Below are 23,264 nucleotides of genomic sequence, written 5' to 3'. Positions count from 1 at the left end.
GTGCAACTGCGCATAAACAATTATGTGCATGTGAAGCTCTTTGTGCGAGCGGGCACAGCGACTTGATCATTTGCCGGCCCGTTTGCACATAGCATTCCGGAGGGGGGGCGGGGGGCGTGGGGCAGTGGTCATGGGTAGCGCCGATGGGAACGCCCAGCATTTCATGGGAATTCCCATTTAAATTGCACAGTGATGTGGGTGTTACGGGCTGGCAGCTGATGTCACCGAATGTCAGCTGCCCGTCCTGTTTCCAGGGTGCCGCAAACCTAAGTCACCAAAAAGTGACTTAGATTTGCGAGCGCATAGGAAATCATTCGATGGTCGATTGTGATTTGTGCCCCGGGGACATTCGCAGTGCGAGGAGGAGGGAGGACATTCAGGCAGGAGGCGGGTTGTGTTTGGATGGCTTGCAAAGCTAAAAGAATTATTTCAGAATTAGAGCGCAAAATAAAAGATGTGCAGCTGAGGTTGTAATACTGTAATATTGGAGTTGTCAACCACCAACAGAAAATGGACATGCAGAAACCAATAGCGCTGTCTCCTATTTCATACACCAAACACCATGCAATTAAAATGGGAAATAAAAATACATGACCTAAAATATCAACATCCAATGAGTCATAGATGCATAAATGTAGATTTGGTGGATCTGAAAAAGAACTCTCCAAAACACCCCCCCACATCCAGAGTTTTTTTTTTGGTTTGGGATGATTGGAGATAGATAAATTGGTGCAATACTTCTTAAAACATACAGAGTTTATTCAATGCAGTTTTGGTGAGCTATGACGGTGAGCAGTGCCTATTGCTTGCCATCATAGCCTGCCCTCAGTATTCAACCTACCCCCTGCACTCGCCGTTTCTAAAAACAGGCGAGGCTCGCGGCTATATGAAGTGGGCTTGCTGCATTTGTGGCAAACCTCGTAATTCGGGGGAATCCCTGGAACATAGAATATGGTGAACGGCCGGCGATGGGGTTAAACGACGAGAATAGCTTGTTTTCGCCAATCCTCGTTGAAAACAAGCTATCCTCACCATAAAACCCCCTTGCCGGCCGCATTGACTATACCCCTTAGTTTGTAAGTTAATAACAAATGAAGAGAGAAACGGAAAAACAAAAAGAGGGCATATAGAATCCAATAAAGAGCTGATATTCTATCGTAAGTTTACATTTCTTCAAGGCAACCGAATCTTAATTATGTAGGAATAGCATTTAGAAAACGTTGGCACAATGCCTTGTATTGGAAGCACGCACATTGATTACAAACTTTTCACCACTGTTTTATTTCTTTTTGATGATGGCAAAACAGTAACTAGCATAGTATGATGTACACTGCCCTGTCACTTTCTAACAGAGACCAACACCCTAGTCACCAGCCACCAAGGCCGCACTGGGACCATAAATAGGCCCTGGCACATAGTCCCACCATATCTTAAGCTTGGTTAAAATGGTGACACTGTGCCTGATGTTTTAAATCTGCTTGTCTAAAGGCCCACATACACTATGCGATTTGGGCACAATTTCACCCGATTCGTATGAATCGGGCCGTGAAATCGGTCCAAATTGCATGCGCATCGGATCGGGGTCGGGAGGTCGGACAGGCTGCACATAAGATTTGCTAAATCTTATGTGCAGCCCAGCCATGCGGGGGATGACAGCGGGCGGGGGATGGCTGAGAGAGGTCTCAGCCAATCAATGGCTTGCTAGTCATCTGTATGTTTTTTTTTTTTACCAAGTTATCTGTTCCTCCCGGGCCGGCTCCCGCCGCTGCCCGGCAGCCAGCGTCATCCTCCTGCCCGGCGCTCTGCTCCCGCTGTCACCCCACCCCAGAAGCCTCCTCCTGCCCGGCTCCCTATGCAGCCTCCCCCTGCTTGGCTCTCTATTAGCCGGCATCCCCCACCCGCTGATGTCCCTCCTCCTGCAGCTCCCCGGGGACTGCATATGATAAATCCATGTGATTTATCATATGCAAACCTTGGCACATCAAGTGCCTAATCGTGTGTCCCCCTCCCGGGGAGCTGCAGGGTGAAATCAGGAGGGTGAAATCAGGTCCGACTTGTCCCTAGGACAAGTCGGACTAATGTATGGGGGCCTTAAGGCACACTGCACATTTATTTATTTCTTTATTAACAGTTTCTTATATAGCGCACACATATTCTGCAGCACTTTACAGAGAATTGTTGAACATTCACATCAGTCCCTGCCCCAGTGGAGCTTGCAATCTATAGTCCCTACCACATGTACACGCACACACAGACATTCTAGGGTTAATTTTTGTTGGAAGCCAATGAACCTATCAGTATATTTTTGGATTGTGGGAGGAAACCAGAGTACCGGAGGAAACCCACGCAAGCGCGGGGAAAATATACAAACTCCGCACAGTTAGAGTCATGGTGGGAATCGAACCCATGACCTCAGCGCTGTGAGGCAGCAATGCTAACCATTACACCATCCGTGCACATACATCTCCATGGTTACCTCCAACTGATGCAGATCTGATTCAGGGATGGCTTTTGTAAATGGTGGCAGGGACTGTGTCATAAGTGCAGTGCTACTGGCACTGGTGCACATGTACCACTAGACATTCTGAGCAACCCTAGGGTTGCTATAACGACAGATGATGCAGCTGATGTCCCTTTAATCTGCACAGCAGATCGGAGCCCAGTAGGCAGCCCATTGGCTGCATCATTAGCATAATAATGTTGCAGATGCTACTACATTATAACCCACCTCTGAATTTGGCTCCTTATTCTTATCTATAGGTACTGAGTTGCAAATCTTTTATACCGTGCATTACAAAACATTTTTCGACTTTAGGGTTGACCTTAACATAAAGATTAGATTCTGATTGCGTAATTATTTATTGTAAAAGGTCTGTTAGTCGTCTGTTATCGTATATAGAATTATGTCTCTATGACCCATGGGAGAGATTTACGTTATTTAGGAAACTAGATTCCATATTCATTTACTTTGCTTAGAATACACTAGAAGAAACTAGACATAAGTGTCCGCTAATTGCTGTAATGGCACCATGACATTCACTAAATTGTTAACATAACCCCAAAGGCATACTTTAATGGATGTACATAAATTGTTCTAGAGGAATTCCCACTGAGTGTGATGAAGACATTCAGTATTAATATGAGAAGACAGTTTAAATGATATATGTGTTTAATTAGTTCCGGAATCTTTTTCTTCCATACACAGTATTTAAGAGATGAGCAGTAAGTGTGTCTCACAGTCATGGCCGAGGAGTGTTATCCTCCAAAATACAGGCCACACAGGGATGCAGTGGTTTGATTACTGTTTCATACCACTGAAATCTTGGGTTCGATTCTCACAAAAGTCCTCTCTATATAGTGTTTGCATTTTTTTCCGCAAATTTGGATTGTTCAGAATGCTGCAGTTTTCATTCACACTCCAAAAACATTGGTGGGTTACCTGATTTTTGTTAAAAAATAAATAAATGACCCCTAGAGTATAAGTGTATCCCTGTAATTGTAGCAGGCATGCAGACTGTAATCTCCACTGGGCATGGAGTGATGTAACGGACTAATGTGTGTGCTACATAAATCACTAAATTAGAGAATTAGCCTTGTAATCTCTACTGATTATGATTAAATGAATAATTTGTATAAACATCGCACAGGTTACTTGAGTCAGGTGGACTCGCAGGAGATGAAAGACATGCAGGAAGAGAAGGCCCTACGGGATCTGGAGGCCGGGGCAGAAAATGCAGTATCCGTGACACAGCTGCTCCAGAAACTCTCTAAAACAGACCAGATTCCTCTATATTATTCTGGAGGCATACAGCTCCTCGCCAATGCTGTAAAGGATTGTGAGTGTCTACTCAAGTATGTTTTATTTGTAGATGCTAAGGGGTCTATTTACTAAGATGGGAGTTCTATTGAAGATGAGATATTGCTATGGGCTTCCAATCAGATTATGGGCGATGTTGAATCCCGGATGCTATTTCTGCCTGAGGAAATAGCAACTGCCACCTATTTAATGCTGTTGTTCCCGACAGCATTGAAGGCAGATTACAACAAGACAAGACTTTAAAACAAATCGGATCGGTTTTGATGGAAATGGCCGTAAATTGTTGAATTGACAGCCCTTTTTAAATAATCCACAGCCGTTTTCGCCGACATGCCCACTTTCCAACACTTGACAGCCGCAATATTGAATTCCGGCTGTCGATTTACAGTCGAGCTGAACGAAAATGACCTGGGATTCCGACTGTAGGGACGTTCCGACAGTGGGAATCCCAGATTGAATACCCCCCTAAATCTATTATCTTCTACATGGTGCTAAATTTATAAAAAATAGATCATGAATGGTTACCTATTGCAACATCCCATCTTCATTAGAACTCCCATCTTCATAAATAAACCAGTAAGACTGCTTAGGCCTACTCTTGAACCAGATGGCTTCTTATTTTTCTGTGTTCTTGAGTGTTTTTTTTTAACCTAAACCTTGTTAATGTCGTCAGTTAGATTTTAAAAAGTGAAACGTTCCAGAAAAGGTTTCGGTAAATGTGGTCCACTCCGTATATGCCATAAGTGACTTCTGTTTCTGTTTCCCAACCATTACATTATTTCACTCTGTACTGTATGGCCACTTTCACACACACCGGCAGCCGCCAGGAGGTGAAAACGCCACACGGCCTAGAAGCTGTGAAATACACAAAAGTTTACAATGTTCGGGATGGCCACAGCCCGGGAGCCTTTCTTTCCAGTGGTGACAGCCGTCTGCAACCGGGTGGCCGGGTCATGACCATCCCATGTGAATGGACACAATCCTGTCTATTATTAACTACTGAGTACAGCACGGCTTTTGTCCGTGCAGTGTTTTGCCACCCGGCGGCAGCCGGAGCATGTGAAACAGCCCTATGTGACCTTATTCTGTAATTGTGTCAGGTGAATAGGTGTAATTAATAATCTTGTTTACCTTTATTTAGGTACAACACAAACTGTATTCAGAACAAATTCTGGATTCAATGTCATTGGTGACAATGCAGTAATAAACAGGTAAGCAATGTATAATGATTTTAGCATAACTGTTCCCACACCCCAGATCAGGAGATCTATAGTTTCTCAAACTACTTTTGTACGGGGAAGGTCTCCTACTTGCAGTGATGGCATCATTCTCACCAAATTAAGTAATGGAAGAAATAGAAAAATGATAAGGAGTGCTGCTAACTGCGGCTGGTTTAAGGATTGTCAGTCCTTTAATAATCAAAAAGCAAAGAAAAAGGGAAGCAACCAGCGCTGGCTCGGTTTCTCAAATAATTTTGAAAATATGTGACGGTTTCTTTCAAATAAACATTTATTTAAACAATATAAAACAGCATATAAAATAAAATGTATTAATTCTCATGGAATAAAATGTGAAATAAAATATAATTAGTACCCTTGAGAACACTGATAGTACTCCTACAGTATATCCAGGATATACTGAAATGGGAATGGGACGTCTCTGTTTTAGTGCAGCAAATTATATTACCAGCAAATGGCGCAGATGAATTCTGATGATATGTCCGGTAAACCTGGGTTGAGATGGATGAATGCCGCTGGTCAGTCTGTAGTAAGGATGTTATTGAGTGATGTTATTGAGTAGAGAACAAGTTCAAATATGCTGTTGGATTTGTGTTCCTCAGGAGGTGTCAGGGTATAGGTGGATTGCTCAGGCTAGAGTCTACACATTTCCCTGGGAAAGGTCTCCCAGCTTCCTCAGGAGCAGAATAAAGTGTGTCCATGAGTTTCCATATATATTTATATATATACATACACCTAATCCTTAATTAGGAAATGTGATGCAGCTGTGTAGCTGCTAAGTAAGGAAAGAAACCATCAAGAAAAACATAAAATAAACATTTTATTTATTTATTTACTGCTTAGATGTCACACTGGTCTGTATTACTAAGAACCATTCTTTGCAGTTAGAGATGGTTAGATAGCTCAATAATACTGTTTTTGTATATCACATGAAACAGAGAGTTTCATTGGTGATCTTGGATCATGTGTTCAGAGGTCCAGAGGTCCAGACCTCGTGACCCGGAAATAGAAAAGATAAAACTATCTATGATTTAAATGTGTTTTATGGTATATTTGGCGGCGCCACCCGGTCAGGTTGGTGTGTGTTATACTCACAGGAGTCAGCCGTCGAGCTGTGTTAGAGCACCGGGCTTATATTGTCCGGTGGTGGCTGTTTCCGGGTGTGTGTAGTCAGTATATCCTGGATATACTGTAGGAGTACTATCAGTGTGTCTCAAGGGTACTAATTTAATTTTTTTCACAGTTTATTCCATGAGAATTAATACATTCTATTTTATATGCTGTTTTATATTGTTTAAATAAATATGTTTATTTGAAAGAAACTGTCATATATTTTCAAAATGCTTTGCTAAGTAATGGAAGAGACAAATTACATAAAGTAGCTGCAGACATAGTGAACTCTTTTAACTTGAATTGGCCTCATTGTGCCTCCAAACACTAACTGAATTGCAAAATTCAATATAAAAATAAATGGTATTTACTATTGGTATGTCTCCTTCAGATGTCTGTTCTCCAAACAAGCCGATCCGATTGATCTAGATCTCTGTTTGTCTGTCCTGACATTATGGCAAGCAGTCTGCACTGGGAATGGTAATATATACTTTGTTACTTTGTTGCTGCCTTATTTTTATATAAAGACCATTTATTACTAAACTGTGTTCGGTATCCACTAACAACCAAGGATATTATCATTACAATGGATTTTAGGAGTGGGGATTATTGTGTGAAGCCTTTCACAAGCCATGTGTTAGGGCAGTGGTTCCCAATCTTTTTTGAATCAAGGCACCCTAAGGGTATCAACATTTTTTCACGGCACCCCTGGACCACACAAACATTTATTAGATTGAGTTTATATGCGATTCCCAGGGTCAGTTATGTGGTAAAGGGCAGGATTTGCTTCTGTGTGTGCATATTTTATTATTGGCAGCCACCAGCACTGGTTTTGCACATAAATAATTAACCATAATTAATTGGAATTGGTCCTGGACCACCAGCCCAGGGCACCCCTGCAAGTTTTCCAAGGCACCCCAGGGAGCCACGGCACACAGTTTGGGAACCACTGTGTTAGAGTATTCTATGATGTCTATTGAATAATGAATAGACAGGAAGAGGGACTTGCAGCCATCGGCGACTTTCCATCGAGTCTGGATGATGTTTTACAGCTGCAATAATGTTTTGCCGGAAAGGTGGGAAGTTCCTATTAATTTTCCTCTGACCCCCGGACCTCCACCCACCACTCCACATTACCCTTGACCACAGAGGTTAATGCCACTGGTTGTGACAGTTTGCGGAGGGGGTGGGCTGAAAATGCCCCCTCGTCATAGAGCCTTAAATCACATCATTTGGATGTACTATGGGTAGGGTTTAATGATGTCAGCATCAGCTCTGAGGTGAATTATGCATAGAATATACAGTGAGAAAAAAATGTATCATGGGGGGGGGGGGAATCAATTACCACAAAAAAAAGAAAAAATATATTAATGTGGCTCTTCTAAAGAAACAAAAGATCCTTCAAATAATAAAAAAACAGACTTGTAGACACCAAAAAGAAAATAAAATACACAAAAAGCGAGGTACACCAAATTTCCCATAAAAAAAGCAATGGCAAACAAAGGCAATGACCAAGCGGCGATCAGGGCAAAGCGCTCTGGGGTATTTTTTCGGCGAACTGGGAGCGTTGAATAGGGCGAGGGACATTTTTGGAGAGAGGACTGGCCTTTTCGACAAAAAAATGTGAACCTCGCCGGGAAAAGAAAAGCGAAACGGGAGCATTGAATACTGCCCAAAGTAATTTATTGTAGTCCTTAATGAAGAAGACTCCTAATGTTATCTATTATTCATTTAGAAGAGAACCAGCGCCTGCTTATCAGCCACACTAATGTGAACCAACAGCTCTTAGCACTGCTGTCCTCAGATGTCCCTGATGTGCAGAGCAGAACATTGAATCTTTTAAGTATCTATTCCGTAACAGAGGAAGGAAGATCTTTACTTGTGAAACATCTACACCCATCTAGGTATGTTTTCCATGTACTCTAGTAATATAACATTAGATACTGCGAATAGATTTAACCTTAAGAGGACACTGTTGACATTTAGTCACAAACGCATTAGAGTTGCACTGAGCATGTGCAGCAATGGTCTCCTGCAGCTTGATTGGCAGGCTGCTGGCATTTGGGAGCAGTGATGGGGAGTGATATAAAAAATAGGGGTGTGTGGGTTTTTTTTTTTTGCAGCCTTCCAAAGCCAGAGACTCATATAGTGTAAATGTCCAAAAGAGGGGACAAAGGAAGAACAAGACAGGGTTTTTGGGGCACGCTTAAATGAAAATTAGAAAGGTAAGGTAAATGGCAATAGGATTAATATATAACTTTTAATAGATTTCACTTAAAATAAGTATGCACGTCAAAACGGCGGCGTCAAGAATATGAGAATTGTAGAAATTGTAGACAACAGACGATATGTCAAGACTACAAGACAAAAACAATAAATGTTAGATAACAATAAAATATTATTAAATTATTAACTATAATAGTAAGTAATGATCTCTGCTGGTTGGCGAAGATTTTTAACACCTGGGGGACCACCCCCAATTTAGTGGGACGTCAGAAAATAGAATAGTATGGTATCATGCACGTATATATCACTGATTGATATAAATTAATAGTAGGTAGTCGGAGAGGAAATAAAGGAAGGAAAAAGAAGAATAGAGCAGTGGTCTTTACTGGGGTGCCTGATGTTGTGTAGTCACCTGATGCTGATACGACACCAAATATTCCCCATCAGTCCCCCAATGGGTACTGATCTGGCCAATGACTGTTTAGCTGCTGAGATCGGACGAGATCAGGCGGCTCAGTGATGTATGGTCGTATACTCTATCTGGCGGAGCAACACAGGGATTGCATGTTGGACCGACAGACACTTCTGCTTTCCAAGGGCAGCTAAAAACCACAGCCTGTTACGTGAAGTATTGCAGGATGGGTTACACCTTTTGAACAAAGCCAGAGACTCAGCAGCTTATTTACAGTAGACATTGGTGTTGCTCTGATGTCCGATGGTCACCACAGCTGTTACCGGAGAGTAGGCAAGTATGGACAGAATGTAATGCAATAACATTACTAGAAAACAATTAAATAGTGGGAAGAGGGTAGGTTTGCCCACAGTGGCAGACCTACATTTTTGAGACCCTGAAGCTTGAACTGCTATGGGGCACCTTCGCAATCAGCAACAATAGGGTAATATCCAACAAGGTCCAAGTGTCTACCCCCCACAGCACTGCCCCCATCAATAACCACCCAACAGCATCCATTTCAGTAATCACCCCACAGCTTCCATCCCCCCCACCCTTTAATAAAACACTTGAAGCACAGTGTGCTGTCCTAATAAGTTAATTTTGCTGGTACTGAGTGGTATGTGCCACACTAAATACCTGCTTGTCCCATGCTTCTTCTCACCTCTGAAAGGAAGTCGTAGTCTGATGCAATATCTCCTTCCCCATCAGCACCGGAAAATTTAATTACATATCTTTGCTGCCACCGCTGACAACTGGATAAATACATTTACAGTATGAATTGAACAGTTGGTAGTTTCTAGGTGCTGGCAGGAAAGGAAACGCTGCTTCTTGGGTCAGTGCCCGGGTCCTCCTTATTGGATCTTGACAATTCTCTTACTGCTACATTACCAGAGCCTCCCCCCCCCCCGTACTGCTACTAGTGGCCCACATACTGGCACTTCACAGCTCCCTAACTTATCTCAAAAAGCTACAAACATTGTTTTATATTATTACAGCAAACCTTTGAATATGGGCATTATTGTGTTAGCCACAATATATTTCAAGGGCATAATATAGCAAGCTGCATTACTGTGTGGGGCATTATACTGTGCAAGGGGCATTGCTGTGTGTGGTATTATACTGTGCAAGGGGCATTACTGTGTGGGGCACAATATGGTGCAAGTGGTTATTGCTGTGTGGGGAAATGGCATTATATTGTCTAAGGGCCATTACTTTGTGGGGCACAATATGGTGCAATCAGCATTATTGTGTGGGGCATAATATGGTGTAGATAAATTATGCACCAAGTGTTTTGTTTGTTTGTTTTTTTAATTGTACAAAGTTCTTCCTGTCCTTTTTGTGGTAAAATTGTATCTATTTAATTTCCTTTTATTGCAGTTTAGGTAGAACATTGATTAAGATAACAATCTAATTTTTATTACCACAGACACACATTGGGTATGGTAACTCTAGTCATTATAATGCTATTTCAGGAATAGTGACATTTGTTTCTCTGCCAGTCTAGAACATGAAAACATCATATTTATATAATTCACAGATTTAGGAGAGAATTGCAAAAATTAAATTCCCTGTAATTTAAAAACACTGAAAATGTCTAATTAAGTTTTGCGTCTAACATCCAATTATATCCCACTAAAATACTGGTGCTAGTATATTTGAGAATTTCAGATGCAATTTGGCTTCCCTTGGAGCCTTGCTTATAAATGCACAACCATTTACCAAACACATTTATGCCTCATTATAAATACAACACGAACACAGAAAAATACATAGAACATAAGCAGACTTGTATTAAGTTAGCAGAAAATATATAGGAACTATATTATACTTGCCTACAAATGGAGCCACTCTCATTAAATTCTATCATTCTATCGCCATGCCCGTGGGCACGTGTGCACAAGATGCTTGCTCGCTATTCTGAAGCGGAGACGGGCAGGGAAGCACCTAATAATCTAATAATAGATCATTCAAGCCTGGAGTTTAAATTAAGTCACTGCCAGTGTTCTATCACCAGAAAACACTGGCCTTGACAGATCGTTCAGCACCCATTGCTGGTGCATCGCTGTGTGCTGAGCAATCTGTACTGCACTACATCGTTCAGCACGGAGGCTTCGTCGCCCCGTGTGCATGTGGCAGAAGTTTGTGATGGGCCAATATCTCATCATTTCTTTTTAATCCTATGTTGGATATGTCTTTAATAGATGTTCCTAACCAAGGGGATTATTCCGACTTGACTAAAGCTCTGCGATTTCACAAGTTGGAAGATTATGGAATGATTGCACATACATATGGATCGTAGCTTGTGTGCACGAGTCCATTCAGCTTACATAAAAAAAAAAAATTACTGTCTTTTCTGATCCCAAGTAGATTGACAGGAAGCCTCTGTCTGTGGGTGTCACCCGGCTGTTTTCTGGGAGTGTCAGATTTTTTTGTTGTTACCATAAGGCCCATACACCCTGGGCGACTTTGAGTTGAAAGCTGCTCAGTTTTGTCTTTTGAGCTGCTCTCAGCTCATAAGTTGCCCAGTGTGTACTGGCCGGCGATGAGCACTGAGGCCCTTATTCTGATCGGTGCGGCCGGAGCCGCATATGCGGCTCTGACCGCACCAGGCGAATCCCCGCCTTCCATACGGATCGCCACGGCCGTCCGTACGCGGACATGTGGCGATCCGCATGAATGTGTACGGGGATACGCCTCCTCCATGGTGGGAGCAGCCCCTGCATTCGATGGTCGCCGAACATCGAATGCAGGGCCGCACGCTCCACCAGGTCCCGCTACACAAGACCACACGGACACTTGTCCGTGTGAAATCTTGTATGGGGGCGGGCAGCTGACATTCGGCGATGTCAGATGCCCGCCCTGTACCCACGCGTCATAGCCTCATTAGCATGCGTACGCCCCGCGTTTGCATGGGAACGCCCATGAAACGCGGGGCGTATGCATATGCAAATGAGGCTTCGTAGCCCCTCACGCCCCTATCCACCCCCTTTGCGGCGGACAAAATACGTGTACGGCGAATTCGGCTGCACATGCGCAGAGTAGCCTCTGCACATGCGCAGACCGAAAACATCGGCGGAACGGCCGCATGCGGCCGTTACCGCACAAACCAGAATAAGGGCCTGAGTGCTGAAGCGCTCTCCCACATCATCACCAACCACCGCCGCTCATCATTACCAGCAGTTGTACGGCTTTCCATAACGTCCTGCTATGGAAAGTCATCCACCCCCAGGAAAATTTCTAAAACGGGTGAAAAACGCTCAGTGTGTATGTTTTTCAGCCCGTCGATTTTCCCCATCAACGGTCAGCATACACACTGGGCAAAATGGCCAAGTGTGTATGGACCTTTATTTGGACACCACTTTTACAGATTGATATGAAGATGACACATGTTAACAATGCCAATTGTGTGTCTTATTTTGGTCTTAAATAAGCGTTGCTACCTGATTTACGTAAGATGGCAGAAGTCAAGGCATGATCAACCTTTAAGGCGTTTAATCACATTCATTGTTTTTAGTAAAGGCTGGTCATAAGGATGCGGACCAGAACTTATACTGTCTAAATAATACAAATAAGTGTAATAAAAAAGTTATAAATATGTGAGTGTTCTATTTTGATATGAATCTAACAGTGAAGGGTAACCTCTAATGGCAGCAACATAAAATATACATGATGACAAAGGTTATTGCAATAGGAACACAATCAAAACATCACTTCTTATTCATGATTCAAACAGAATCATTTTTCAAACTGATAAGTAAACTCTCGTGTGGTATCTGAATATAGAACAGCCTGTTTTATTTATGTCAGATCCTCTAGAACTGGTCATACATATCATTAGAGGGCAAATAGAGCTAAAAGAATGAATGGTTTCGTGAGCCGCAACATGATCTACTACAGTAGCTGATTACTGAGCAATAGGAGAAACACTTTCATAGAAATAAAGGCGGACCAAACCCCAAATTAACTTTGAGGGCCATAACTGTAAAATTAATTTCCTATCCCTTTATTGGCCCCCAAAAATGCGTTGAATACCGTTCTGTGGACCATTGTCACGTTGACCTTTTGACCCCGTCAACCTTTTATGCCGGTTGACCTTGACCCTTTGAGTGCCAACATCTCTGCGAGAGAGGTTTACAATATCCGCAAAAAAATGCCAGCGTCGCTCACATTTCTTATATATATTCCAATAAAAAAAATGTTGTTTAAAAATAGATTATATTTCCTATATAAGGTAAACATTACAGGTCATTATGATGAATAAAAATGTCTGCATGCCAATTTTTACACCTATTTTGATCAATTCACTTGGCACTCAAAGGGTTAACCACTGTCAACCTTTTATCTGTCAATCGTTTGATGCTGTCAACACAGTGCATGTTGACCATATGGCGAATGTTTTACTGTCTGGATCTAGAGCATAGATCAGTGGTTCTCAAACTGTGGGTCCTGATGTCAAAGTGGGTCCCGACCTTCTCAGCATGGGGTCGCGACTCCATTTTGCTGACCATCAGGCTGATGACTTTTCTAATCTCAGTCAGTGATTCAAGCAGTCGGAAAAGTCTTTTGAATTGTCTGATATTTTAGACTCCTCCCATCATATTGTGCCTCCACAATGCTGCCATGTATGTGCTGTCTGCTGACTACACATGTGATGTGATGGGTTATGGTATATCAGACTCCTCCCATCACTCTGTGCCTCCACAATGCTTCCATGTATGTGCTGTCTGCTGACTACACATGTGATGTGATGGGTTATGGTATATTAGACTCCTCCCATCACTCTGTGCCTCCACAATGCTGCCATGTATGTGCTGTCTGCTGACTACACCTGTGATGTGATGGGTTATGGTATATCAGACTCCTCCCATCACTCTGTGCCTCCACAATGCTGCCATTTATGTGCTGTCTGCTGACTACACGTGTGATGTGATGGGTTATGGTATATCAGACTCCTCCCATCACTCTGTGCCTCCACAATGCTGCCATGTATAAGCTGTCTACTGACTACACCTGTGATGTGATGGGTTATGGTATATTAGACTCCTCCCATCACTCTGTGCCTCCACAATGCTGCCATGTATGTGCTGTCTGCTGTCTACACGTGATGTGATGGGTTATGGTATATTAGACTCCTCCCATCACTCTGTGCCTCCACAATGCTGCCATGTATGTGCTGTCTGCTGACTACACATGTGATGTGATGTGATGACCTTCTGCAGTCAAAATAGTTTGAGGATCCTTGGTATAGATCTATAACAGATCCCTCAGACAAGCAATGTTAGTGCCGAGTACCTGACTCCTGAACCATTCTTGGCACGGTTCTGCACACTAAGGTTTGGCACAAACTCCTCAGTGGATTTTGCATTGTGCCTATGCCATTTTGCAATGAAATGAAATGCAACGAATAATTGCCATAGACTAATATATGTACGTTTGAGTAGACAATCATTGTATACAATACAGTATTTTTCTCATTGACATGGTTACAGAAGGTTTGACAGAGAGTGAATACTGCTCCAGTTCGGCTGGTTACACATTTGCCCAATCCTTTTGGGTTCTGGTTGTTGACAATATCCTACTGAAGGACACAGATATAAAATACTAACTTTCATACTTGTGACCAAATTTGCTGCAGATCTCAGATATGTATTTGCTGAAGGATCGTGTCAACTGTTATGTTGGAGGTCAAACTGGATGATCATTGGATAAGTGTGTATCCAGATTTTGGGCATGATTCTGGTCTGGTAATAACGTACCCAAATCTAACTCATGGTTTTGTCCATTAAATACATAATTTTGTATGGGTTCTCACTGTGCCTACTCACAAAGTAAATACAGATGCATTGTTGCTTACCTGTAGGCATTTGAAATGTAGGGAGTGTATTTAATAAAGTGAGAGATTTTAGAAGTGGATACTATATATGGCTCATAGAAACCAATCAGATTTTAGCTTTTATCTTCCTGAGGGCGATAGATAAATAAGTGGAATGTAATTGGTTGCAATGGGCAACATCTCCAATTCTTAAAGATCACACTTTAGTAAATATACCCCTAAGACTCTATATAACCTGAGCCTATCATAAAGTGCCCCCAAATCTCCGCAAGTCCCTCTACTAGCATAAACAGTATGCCTAGCACACCACTAAACTGTTGTTAAACGCACTGGCCTCTCAGTTATAGAGGATAATGTCCAGATAAGGGCTAAGCTTGTGTAGAACTTTGGAAAAGACACACTGGGACAGATTAATTTAGCTGTTGCCCTGAGCTTCTCAATTGTGTGCCGTTACATTGCGTTGTAAGCCTCAGAGGGTGCGCTTAAGCACATTTTCCATATCAACCGCAGGAGCTGTGAGGAAACATTTGTGTTAAACTCTGTCAATTACCATGCAGGTTACCCCATAGATTCCAAGCACTTAACCCAGAAACTGTGGGTTAATCCGCATTAGCCGAATAGCTACAGGTGTTAAATCCTGAGCTTTAGCTGCATGGTAAACACTGCAACTACTGGATTCTGTTCTTCTGGCTAGTTGCAAACAGCTTGTTAGCCCGTAGTGCTGTAGATATGTTTTTGAGGACATCCCAAGCTGTTTGTCCTTCCAGTTTTGTCATTGCCAAGCTGCTACTGCTGGTGTCACTGTTTGGGAAGGTGCTGAATGGGCTTGCCTCTGATTTGTAGTCATCTTCGGATAAAATTATATTCTATGTACTGTGCCTATGGATTTTTGTGACCGTACATATGACTCAAAGTTGCACAGATCTGAACAGTCTTTCTGCAGTCACTAAATGTGTATTTTTTACCTTTTCTTGAATAGGCTTTTAAAATGCCTTGTAATATATGTGACATTAATGGATAAAAGAGCAGATAAAGCAATGGAAATATTGCAAAGTCTAACACTGGAGAAGAGGTAACTTTACTTTGGCTTACGTTCATGCATTAATTAATGTTTTATTAAAATAATAATAATAATGTTTTGTGAAACCAAATGACAGTAAAGCATATGTGTATTTAGGAAGAAAGAATACATCTACCAATGTCAATCTTCATTTTTAACAACATTTACAAGATGCTTCAGTAGTGTAGGTTTTAATGACTTGACCGGTTTATATTAACCCTTCGTTGCATACTGTTGCAAATTTGCCACATACCCCAACATCTCACTATAAAATACTTGAAACTCAGACGGTCAACTGTTTCTATTTTTTTGCCTGTGATTTTTTTTCATCATTTTTCCTTCTTATTACAATACACCAGAAGCATGGAAATATTAAAAAATAAAATAAAAAATCTTACAACGAAGGGTTAAAGTATCCTGATTATTTCATATGATTAAATGTATGTGTTAACTTATATCAAATGAGTGTCAGTAGTACTTCAGGTCTGTGTCCAAATCTGTATCCGGATGGCGGATTGACCATGTTTAGTTGGACATTACCATGGTCAACCACTATTTGATTATGGCGTCTAGTTAGACACCTAAACCTGGTTGATGGCGTCTAGATAGACGGTGATGCCAGATCAACGCAAGTGAAGGATCAATGGAAATGTGGTCGACAGGAGCAAGGTCGACACAAGTATTTTTATTTTTTGGTGCCATCCACTTGGTTCCTACATTATCCTAGTGGACATAGAGTTAGATTATAATATTGTGCTGATCACAGCAGGGTATGGCAATTGCCGTGAGCCATGCGAGGGGACACTGCGCATATATACAGTGTCCATAGAGACCCCTCTGACACTCAGCACCAAAAAAAAAACCCACAAAAAAAACCTTGTTTTGACCTTGGTACTGTCAACCACGTTCCCATCGATCCTTCACTAGCATCAATCTAGCGTCACTGTCTATCTAAATGCGGTCAACCAAGTTTCCGTGTCTAACTAGATGTAGTCGACCACTATTGGTCGACCATGGTATTGTCGATTTAAACATGGTCGATCCTCTATCCCGGAACCGTCCAAATCATCTTTATGGCTATTTATCAGTCTTCTTTCCCTATTTCTATCCAACTACAGGTTGAAACCTTATTTCAGGACTGACTTTTTATCAGAATCACTGCCCTTGTTTAGTCACATATTGGTAAGGACAAAGCTTTCTGTTGGTGACACTGTATTTGTATCCAATAGAAAAATATCCCCGGACAATATTTGTCGTTCTGTGTCTATCGGTATGAACATCATATGAAAATATAAGCATTACACTACATACAGTATGCTTGTCAATAGAAAGGCGAATACTTATATTCCATGCGAAATAAAAATTAGTAAATAAATCATGTATTGGAGAATTGAAGTACTTTTGCGGTGAGGACATTTATACACAATTAAAATGCTTAGTTCTAAATTCTACTGCAAAGTGTATCAAATTCTCTACCTCTCACACAGTAATTCAGTATAACTTGCATAATACAAAATTGCTGAAATTTATTGCTACACTCCACATTCTTTAATGTGCTACTCTCTCCTTGTTATAGACCAAGTTGAGCATGTCACTGGTCAATATGGCAGTGTTTCCATTGTGCATCGCTGTGATAGGACATCTAACAGAAGATAGTATTATCAGGAGTGTGGTAGCTGGTTCACTTGAATTCTGGGATGCCTGTTTGCTAGCTGTGGTAAGTGAACAATAGCTAAGAACATCAACATTCACATTAAGACCGGTATTTATTAAAGATTGGAGACTGATAAATTGGAGAGGAATAAACCACTAACTAATCAGCTTCTAATTCTCTTTAACATGTAGTGTTTGGAAAATTATAGTTTAAAGCCCCATACACACCTCCGTTATTGGTGGCATCGAGGACCGGGAGAGGGAGCAGGCATCGGCAAGTGCATGCACACTTGCTGATGCCGGCTCCAAGGTGAACGGTGGCAGGGGGTGGCAGTGAGGACCTTCCTCGTCCAGACATTCAATCCATGAGCCGAACCACATGTTTTACTTGAAAATGCATTTCTTTATGACCATTTTCCATGGATGCAAACAAAGTCGAATCTGTATCAGCAGAAAAGCCATCCGAAACTGGTCACATCGAAGAGATGTCTGGTTTTTGGCTACTTGAAAAAATCCAGGCTGGATTGAATACCCCATATTCTTTAAAAACTTTTGTTAAGCCCTCTTTTTTTAATATGCTAAACCTGCAATATAGTTCTGTGCTGGGGTGTTCTCAATGGCAGCAAAAGCACCCACACTTGTTGCATTTTATAGGAGAAATCACTGTCAGCACAGCTAGGTGGACATCCAAACTGCCTTTATTGAAGGTAGGTGGGTTATAGTTCTTCTCCTGTCAGGACTGGAATTTCAGTTTAGCTAATGAAGTGGCAATAAAACATAAACTGTTCTTTGTACAATTTTGGTTACTGTTGTTATCCCCATAGGCAGCTACAACTGAAATTGAATAATTAACTTTATCAGATAATAATACTATTAATCAAAATTACTGTGGCTTACTGCCATCATGCTACTTCTATAAACGGGTAAATGTCAATATGTTCCATCAGGATGAGTGCAGCGTTCCAACTGCTGGTCGAGCACATCAAGACATTTTGATTGCATTACTTGGCCTCATGTTCAACTTGTCCTTGGAAGAGAATTCAGTAATCCAGGTAAGACATAAAGGATTCTCTTTACTACCAGCTTGCAAGGATATCCAGGGATCTATTTAATAAATATTACTAAATGTTTCCCTTTGAAGAACAAAATGCTTGCCCATGATTTTAGAAGTTAAGAAGAGTTTATTTCAATTTTGGATTTTGACATACCACATATCTACTATAGATGGCTCCATGCCACATCGGCCTAGTCGTTCACAATACTTGGCACATGTGGGATAAGCATATACTGAATGCAAAAAAATAAAAATAAATAATTTAATTTTAAAGTAAAATGAAGGCGTTATTCTGGTTCACTCCTTCTGGCAATTTCCTTCTCAAATGGACAAAACCATGTACACTGCAGGTGGGGCAGATGTTACTTGTGCAGAGAGAATTAGATTTGGGTGGGGTTTTACCTCAAAGTGGGATCTTTATTGCAGTGTAAAAATAAAGCAGCCAGTATATTCCCTGCACAGAAACAAAATAACTCACCCAAATCTAACTCTATGTGCACATTTTACATCTGCCCCCCCCTGCAGTGCACATGGTTTTGACCATTTAAGAACGAATTTGCCAGTAGGAGTGAACCAGAATATTCCCCTTAGCAAGGTTGTGTCTGTAGTATATTTTAAAATATGTTTATTTTTTTTATTTTTACGATTTAACATAGAGCAGGTAGCTGCTATAATATTGTATTTATATGTTTTCTTCAATTCATATACCATTTAATTTACTGGAAAATTCCATGAACTTTGTCCTTCCTATAAAATAATGAACATTTTATTATACGTAGCAGAGCATTGTCTATTTATGTAGAAGTTCACTCTATTCATATATGTTTAGGGGAATGGCGTTGATATAAGTACCAGATGCTTGTCTCTGCTTAGCAGTAAAGATGGGAACATTGTGACTGTAAGTAAATAGAATTATCTTTATAAATACATGTATATCTGTTTGAAATTGTTTTAGATTATGCTGCACTCATTGTAAATTAAAGCGGGATATTTTAATGGGTACAGTATTGCTACAAGTTACACCACATGCTTGGGTGAACGGTGTACCCCATTGGTTATTGCCACAAATTAGTTGCAGCACAGGGGTTGTAGTTGCAACATATTGGGGATAAGCCCCCAGAGACAGGGATGGACATCAATGATTCAAAGATGGTTTATGGCCGATATTGAATACTTTGGCCATCGATTAGATAGAACCAGATAGTTGGCACAGCAGAAATCATTTTTTTTTTCAAGGTGCTGGGACACGGAGCATAGCTCCAACCCTGACAACCCTGAAGCCCTGCCCCCACATTCTGATTAACCTAATGGGCAGTCAGTCAAAGAGAATGGACGACCATTCAATAGCTAAAACCATCAATGGGTGTCCATCACATAGTTTGTTACTATCGATGGCTGGTTGCAGAATCACCATCGATGACAACCATCAACCGCGACTGCACTAATGACCATCCCTACCCAGAGATGCTTGTTTTGTACCTGCCTCCTTTTCTTCAGAGTCCTTAGCTTCAGGTACCTTGTACTGACCAGACAGACCCACAGCATGGTGTGACTACTCACCCATCATACTGGGGCCCCAGATTGCTCATGGCAGCCATGACTGTAATGCTAAGCCCTTAAAGATGCATTTATTAAAATTGATTTGTGCATCTTCCCCCTAAATCACGGCTCATTAATGACTTTCTGTAGATTAGACTATTGAAGGGTCATTAGAACCAGCATTTATACATGCATGAAGTTTTTTGTTATATTGTTACTATTCAGGGACACACTAAGGCCCTTATTCTGGTTGGTGCGGTCGAGCCGCATATGCGGCTCCGACCGCACCAGACGAATCCCCGCCCACCATACGGTTCGCCACGGCCGTCCGTACACGGACGGCTGGCGAACCGCACGAAAATGGTGGAGGCGTACGCCTCCACCATGCTGGGAGCTGCCCCCTGCATTCGATGGTCGACGACCATCGAAGGCAGGACCGCACGCCGCGGCAGCTCCCGCAAGCTGAGACCACACGGACAATCGTCCGTGTGGTAGCTTGTATGGGGGCTGAAAGCTGACATCCGGCGACGTCAGCTTTCCGCCCCCATGAGTGGCGTCATGCCCTCATTACCATGCGTACACCCCGCGTTTGCATGGGAACGCCCATGAAACGCGGGGCGTACACATAGGGAAATGAGGGGATGAAGCCCCTCACGCCCCTATACGCCCCCTTTGCGGCGTCTAAATTTTTAACACGGAGAATTCCCCTGCACATGCGCAGAGTGACCTCTGCGCATGTGCAGAGAGAAAACATCGGCGGTACGGCCGCACGCGGGCCGTACCGAGCCGATTAGAATAAGGGCCTAAGTTTTTTGGGGTGCCAGGGCAAACTAACTTGTGGAGGCTCCTACCAACAAATGTGCCAATGAGATACACTAGTGATGTTATTAAACAGAATAATGTACAAACATCACAGCACCACAAATATCTTAAACACTGGGCTGGGATGTATAACTTCAGCATATTGATTGTGATACATCCCACCACCCCATGCATTTATTGCATGTATAGCATCTTCTAATAGTGCATTAATGTCTACCAATAAGAGCTGTCTTTGGCATTTTGAGGACTTCAGTGTTTAGGAGTTCTACAGTGCATGTGTGAGCATGCACTGTAGATTTCATTGCCTAGTGGTTACAAGCTCCAAAATGTCTTGCTTTCAGGGGCATAATATGTATGGGGAATGCAGCAGACCTTTGAAAATGGTAGTTTGTCTGAGGTTTGACACCATTTTGCCATTAGAACATCCCGTTCTATGCCACCCAGAAACCCTACCTTACATGTGTCAGTGCCCCTCACCTTGGTGGTGTAATCAATGAATGTCTTATATTCAAATTTAAGAGAAAGTTGAACATTTATCTAGATTTTAAGAATGTTTTTCAATTGTTTATTTCATTATCAAATGAATATTTTTTTTTAAATAAAAACTGTCAAATTAGTTAACATTTAAAAATGTCTGATATTGTAGTGTCTTCATATCATTTGAAATGTTAAATAATGCCATGTATGTTACAAACAACACAAGCTTTGGGGTAATGAAGTTAAATCTCATATAGTAGCACAACTATTTTTGAGTGTGTCACCAAAGGTGTTGGCACAACCCTTTATAGAAATACTGTATTTCACTTACTGTGTGCTATCTGTTTAATAATGTTTGTAAATTTTAGTTGATACTATGCCTTTATATTATACTATTCATGTGTTCTAGTTCGTTGAATCCTGTCTATTGTTTCTCCGTAGAGATGTTTGGGCATTCTCAGCAGGATTCTCCCACAATGCACAGCAGCAGTTGGACTCTCCATCCAAGGAGGCATTGTAAAGAAGCTCATAAAGTGTCTAAAGGTAAATATAAAAATAAATCTAATTGAGAAGAGGCAGGGTACAAATATAACAAACGCAGTCATCATGGCATCCTAACGAAACAGGTTTTAAGGATATCCATGGCTGAGCACAGATGTTAAATCAAATTGATTAAGGTTCTTATTAAGTCATCTGTGTCCAAGCCTGGTTATCCGTAAGATCTAAACTATTGGGGTTCCTTGTGGAGCATATTTGGGAACCAATGCTATAATGCCAAAATGCATTCATAGTACTAGTTACCAGCCCAATAAAATAATGTTACTTCATATCAATAATGTCAGCGCCGGTGGCTCTGAACGGCCAAAGAGAGCAACACTTCAACTGTACATTGAGTGCCACCCAGAAGTTGATTTTCTACAAGGAAATTTAGATGCCAGCCTAGGGTCCTGAAGGTACAAGAGGCCCTATAGAGATATCCTGGCCATCCAAAACATTCCGAGAGGAGCACTCCCAAAGCCCAGTCCCTTTGAAGTTCTTTGATAGGATTAAAAATGTCTGGACGCACAAAATGGTTTCATCCAATGTATGTGGGCAGTCAGTTTACTTTAAATGTAACCCAGGTATTAAGCCTACTTCAATTTGTAAGCAAATCCGATGTTCACACAACTAAGCATTTATCGGTAAACTATGCACCCATCAAGGTACTCTTGATGCCACCTTCAATCAGCAGCAAAATATAGTGCTATGGCTTGTTTAGGGAGGAGGGCCTCAAGCCGGTTACTTGCTTAGGGCGCCTTGAGGTCTAAATCCACCTCTTGTGCCACCTAGTGGCCTCCAGCATGCACAACACTTGGATTCTCCCCATTTAGGGAGAGTTTAATATATAGGATGAGTATGATGTCTTAACTCGTGTGACTTACAATTTCCCAATTAGAAAGATCTTGTATCATATATAAAAACTGAACAATATTGTACGATTAATGCCTTCACATGGTTTTTGCAGTCTGAGGCCATTTTTTTGGCATTTGTGTTTGTCACAGTCCAAAATCACTATCAATAATTTTTGAAGTAGTACCATATAAATTATACCTTGTTTCTTTCAGAAGAATTGGTATTTTCAGAAAATATTGTTAGTCTTTTTGCAAAACTTTCTTGTTTTGTCTTTATAAATATCACAAGAAAATTTCAACCTCCTACATGTCAGTTTCCACAACAAAATCTGCCCTTATTATTTTTTAAACTTCTTTTGCCATGTCTAATTCACATGCGATTGTTGGCGCAATTGCTAATGTTATCTTTTGCCATTCCCAAGTGCAACTGTATGCTAATATGGGCAGAATCTATCCCAAGCATAGAGACACCCACTGTTGTCATAGAATTTTCCTCCAACTGCTGATACAGTTCACATCGGTAAAATCGTCGCTAATCGGGTAATGTTGCAGAGCGCTCTAGTATATAAATGGGAGGCTCAGCTGTACTC

At 41.5% G+C, this 23,264-nt stretch overlaps 1 protein-coding gene across 3 annotated transcripts in view; it reads left to right on the top strand.

Annotated features, from left to right (window-relative positions):
• Positions 1-23,264, top strand: part of TTC12 (tetratricopeptide repeat domain 12) — a 77,056-nt gene that overhangs the window by 37,613 nt on the left and 16,179 nt on the right. For all 3 annotated transcript variants that reach the window (XM_083163239.1, XM_083163238.1, XM_083163237.1), the window contains 10 exons: positions 3,648-3,836; positions 4,959-5,028; positions 6,557-6,645; positions 7,901-8,069; positions 15,658-15,750; positions 16,857-16,920; positions 17,315-17,455; positions 18,339-18,443; positions 19,275-19,343; positions 21,725-21,826. In XM_083163239.1, coding sequence (XP_083019365.1) covers positions 3,648-3,836; positions 4,959-5,028; positions 6,557-6,645; positions 7,901-8,069; positions 15,658-15,750; positions 16,857-16,920; positions 17,315-17,455; positions 18,339-18,443; positions 19,275-19,343; positions 21,725-21,826 — 1,091 coding nt within the window. The remainder of the gene's footprint in view (positions 1-3,647; positions 3,837-4,958; positions 5,029-6,556; positions 6,646-7,900; positions 8,070-15,657; positions 15,751-16,856; positions 16,921-17,314; positions 17,456-18,338; positions 18,444-19,274; positions 19,344-21,724; positions 21,827-23,264) is intronic.

The sequence above is a fragment of the Crinia signifera genome, chromosome 19, assembly GCF_055691185.1.
Source record: "Crinia signifera chromosome 19, ASM5569118v1, whole genome shotgun sequence".
NCBI classification, from domain to species: domain Eukaryota; kingdom Metazoa; phylum Chordata; class Amphibia; order Anura; family Myobatrachidae; genus Crinia; species Crinia signifera.
Note: the sequence above shows the minus strand (reverse complement) of the source record. Positions and strands in the feature narration are given on the sequence as shown.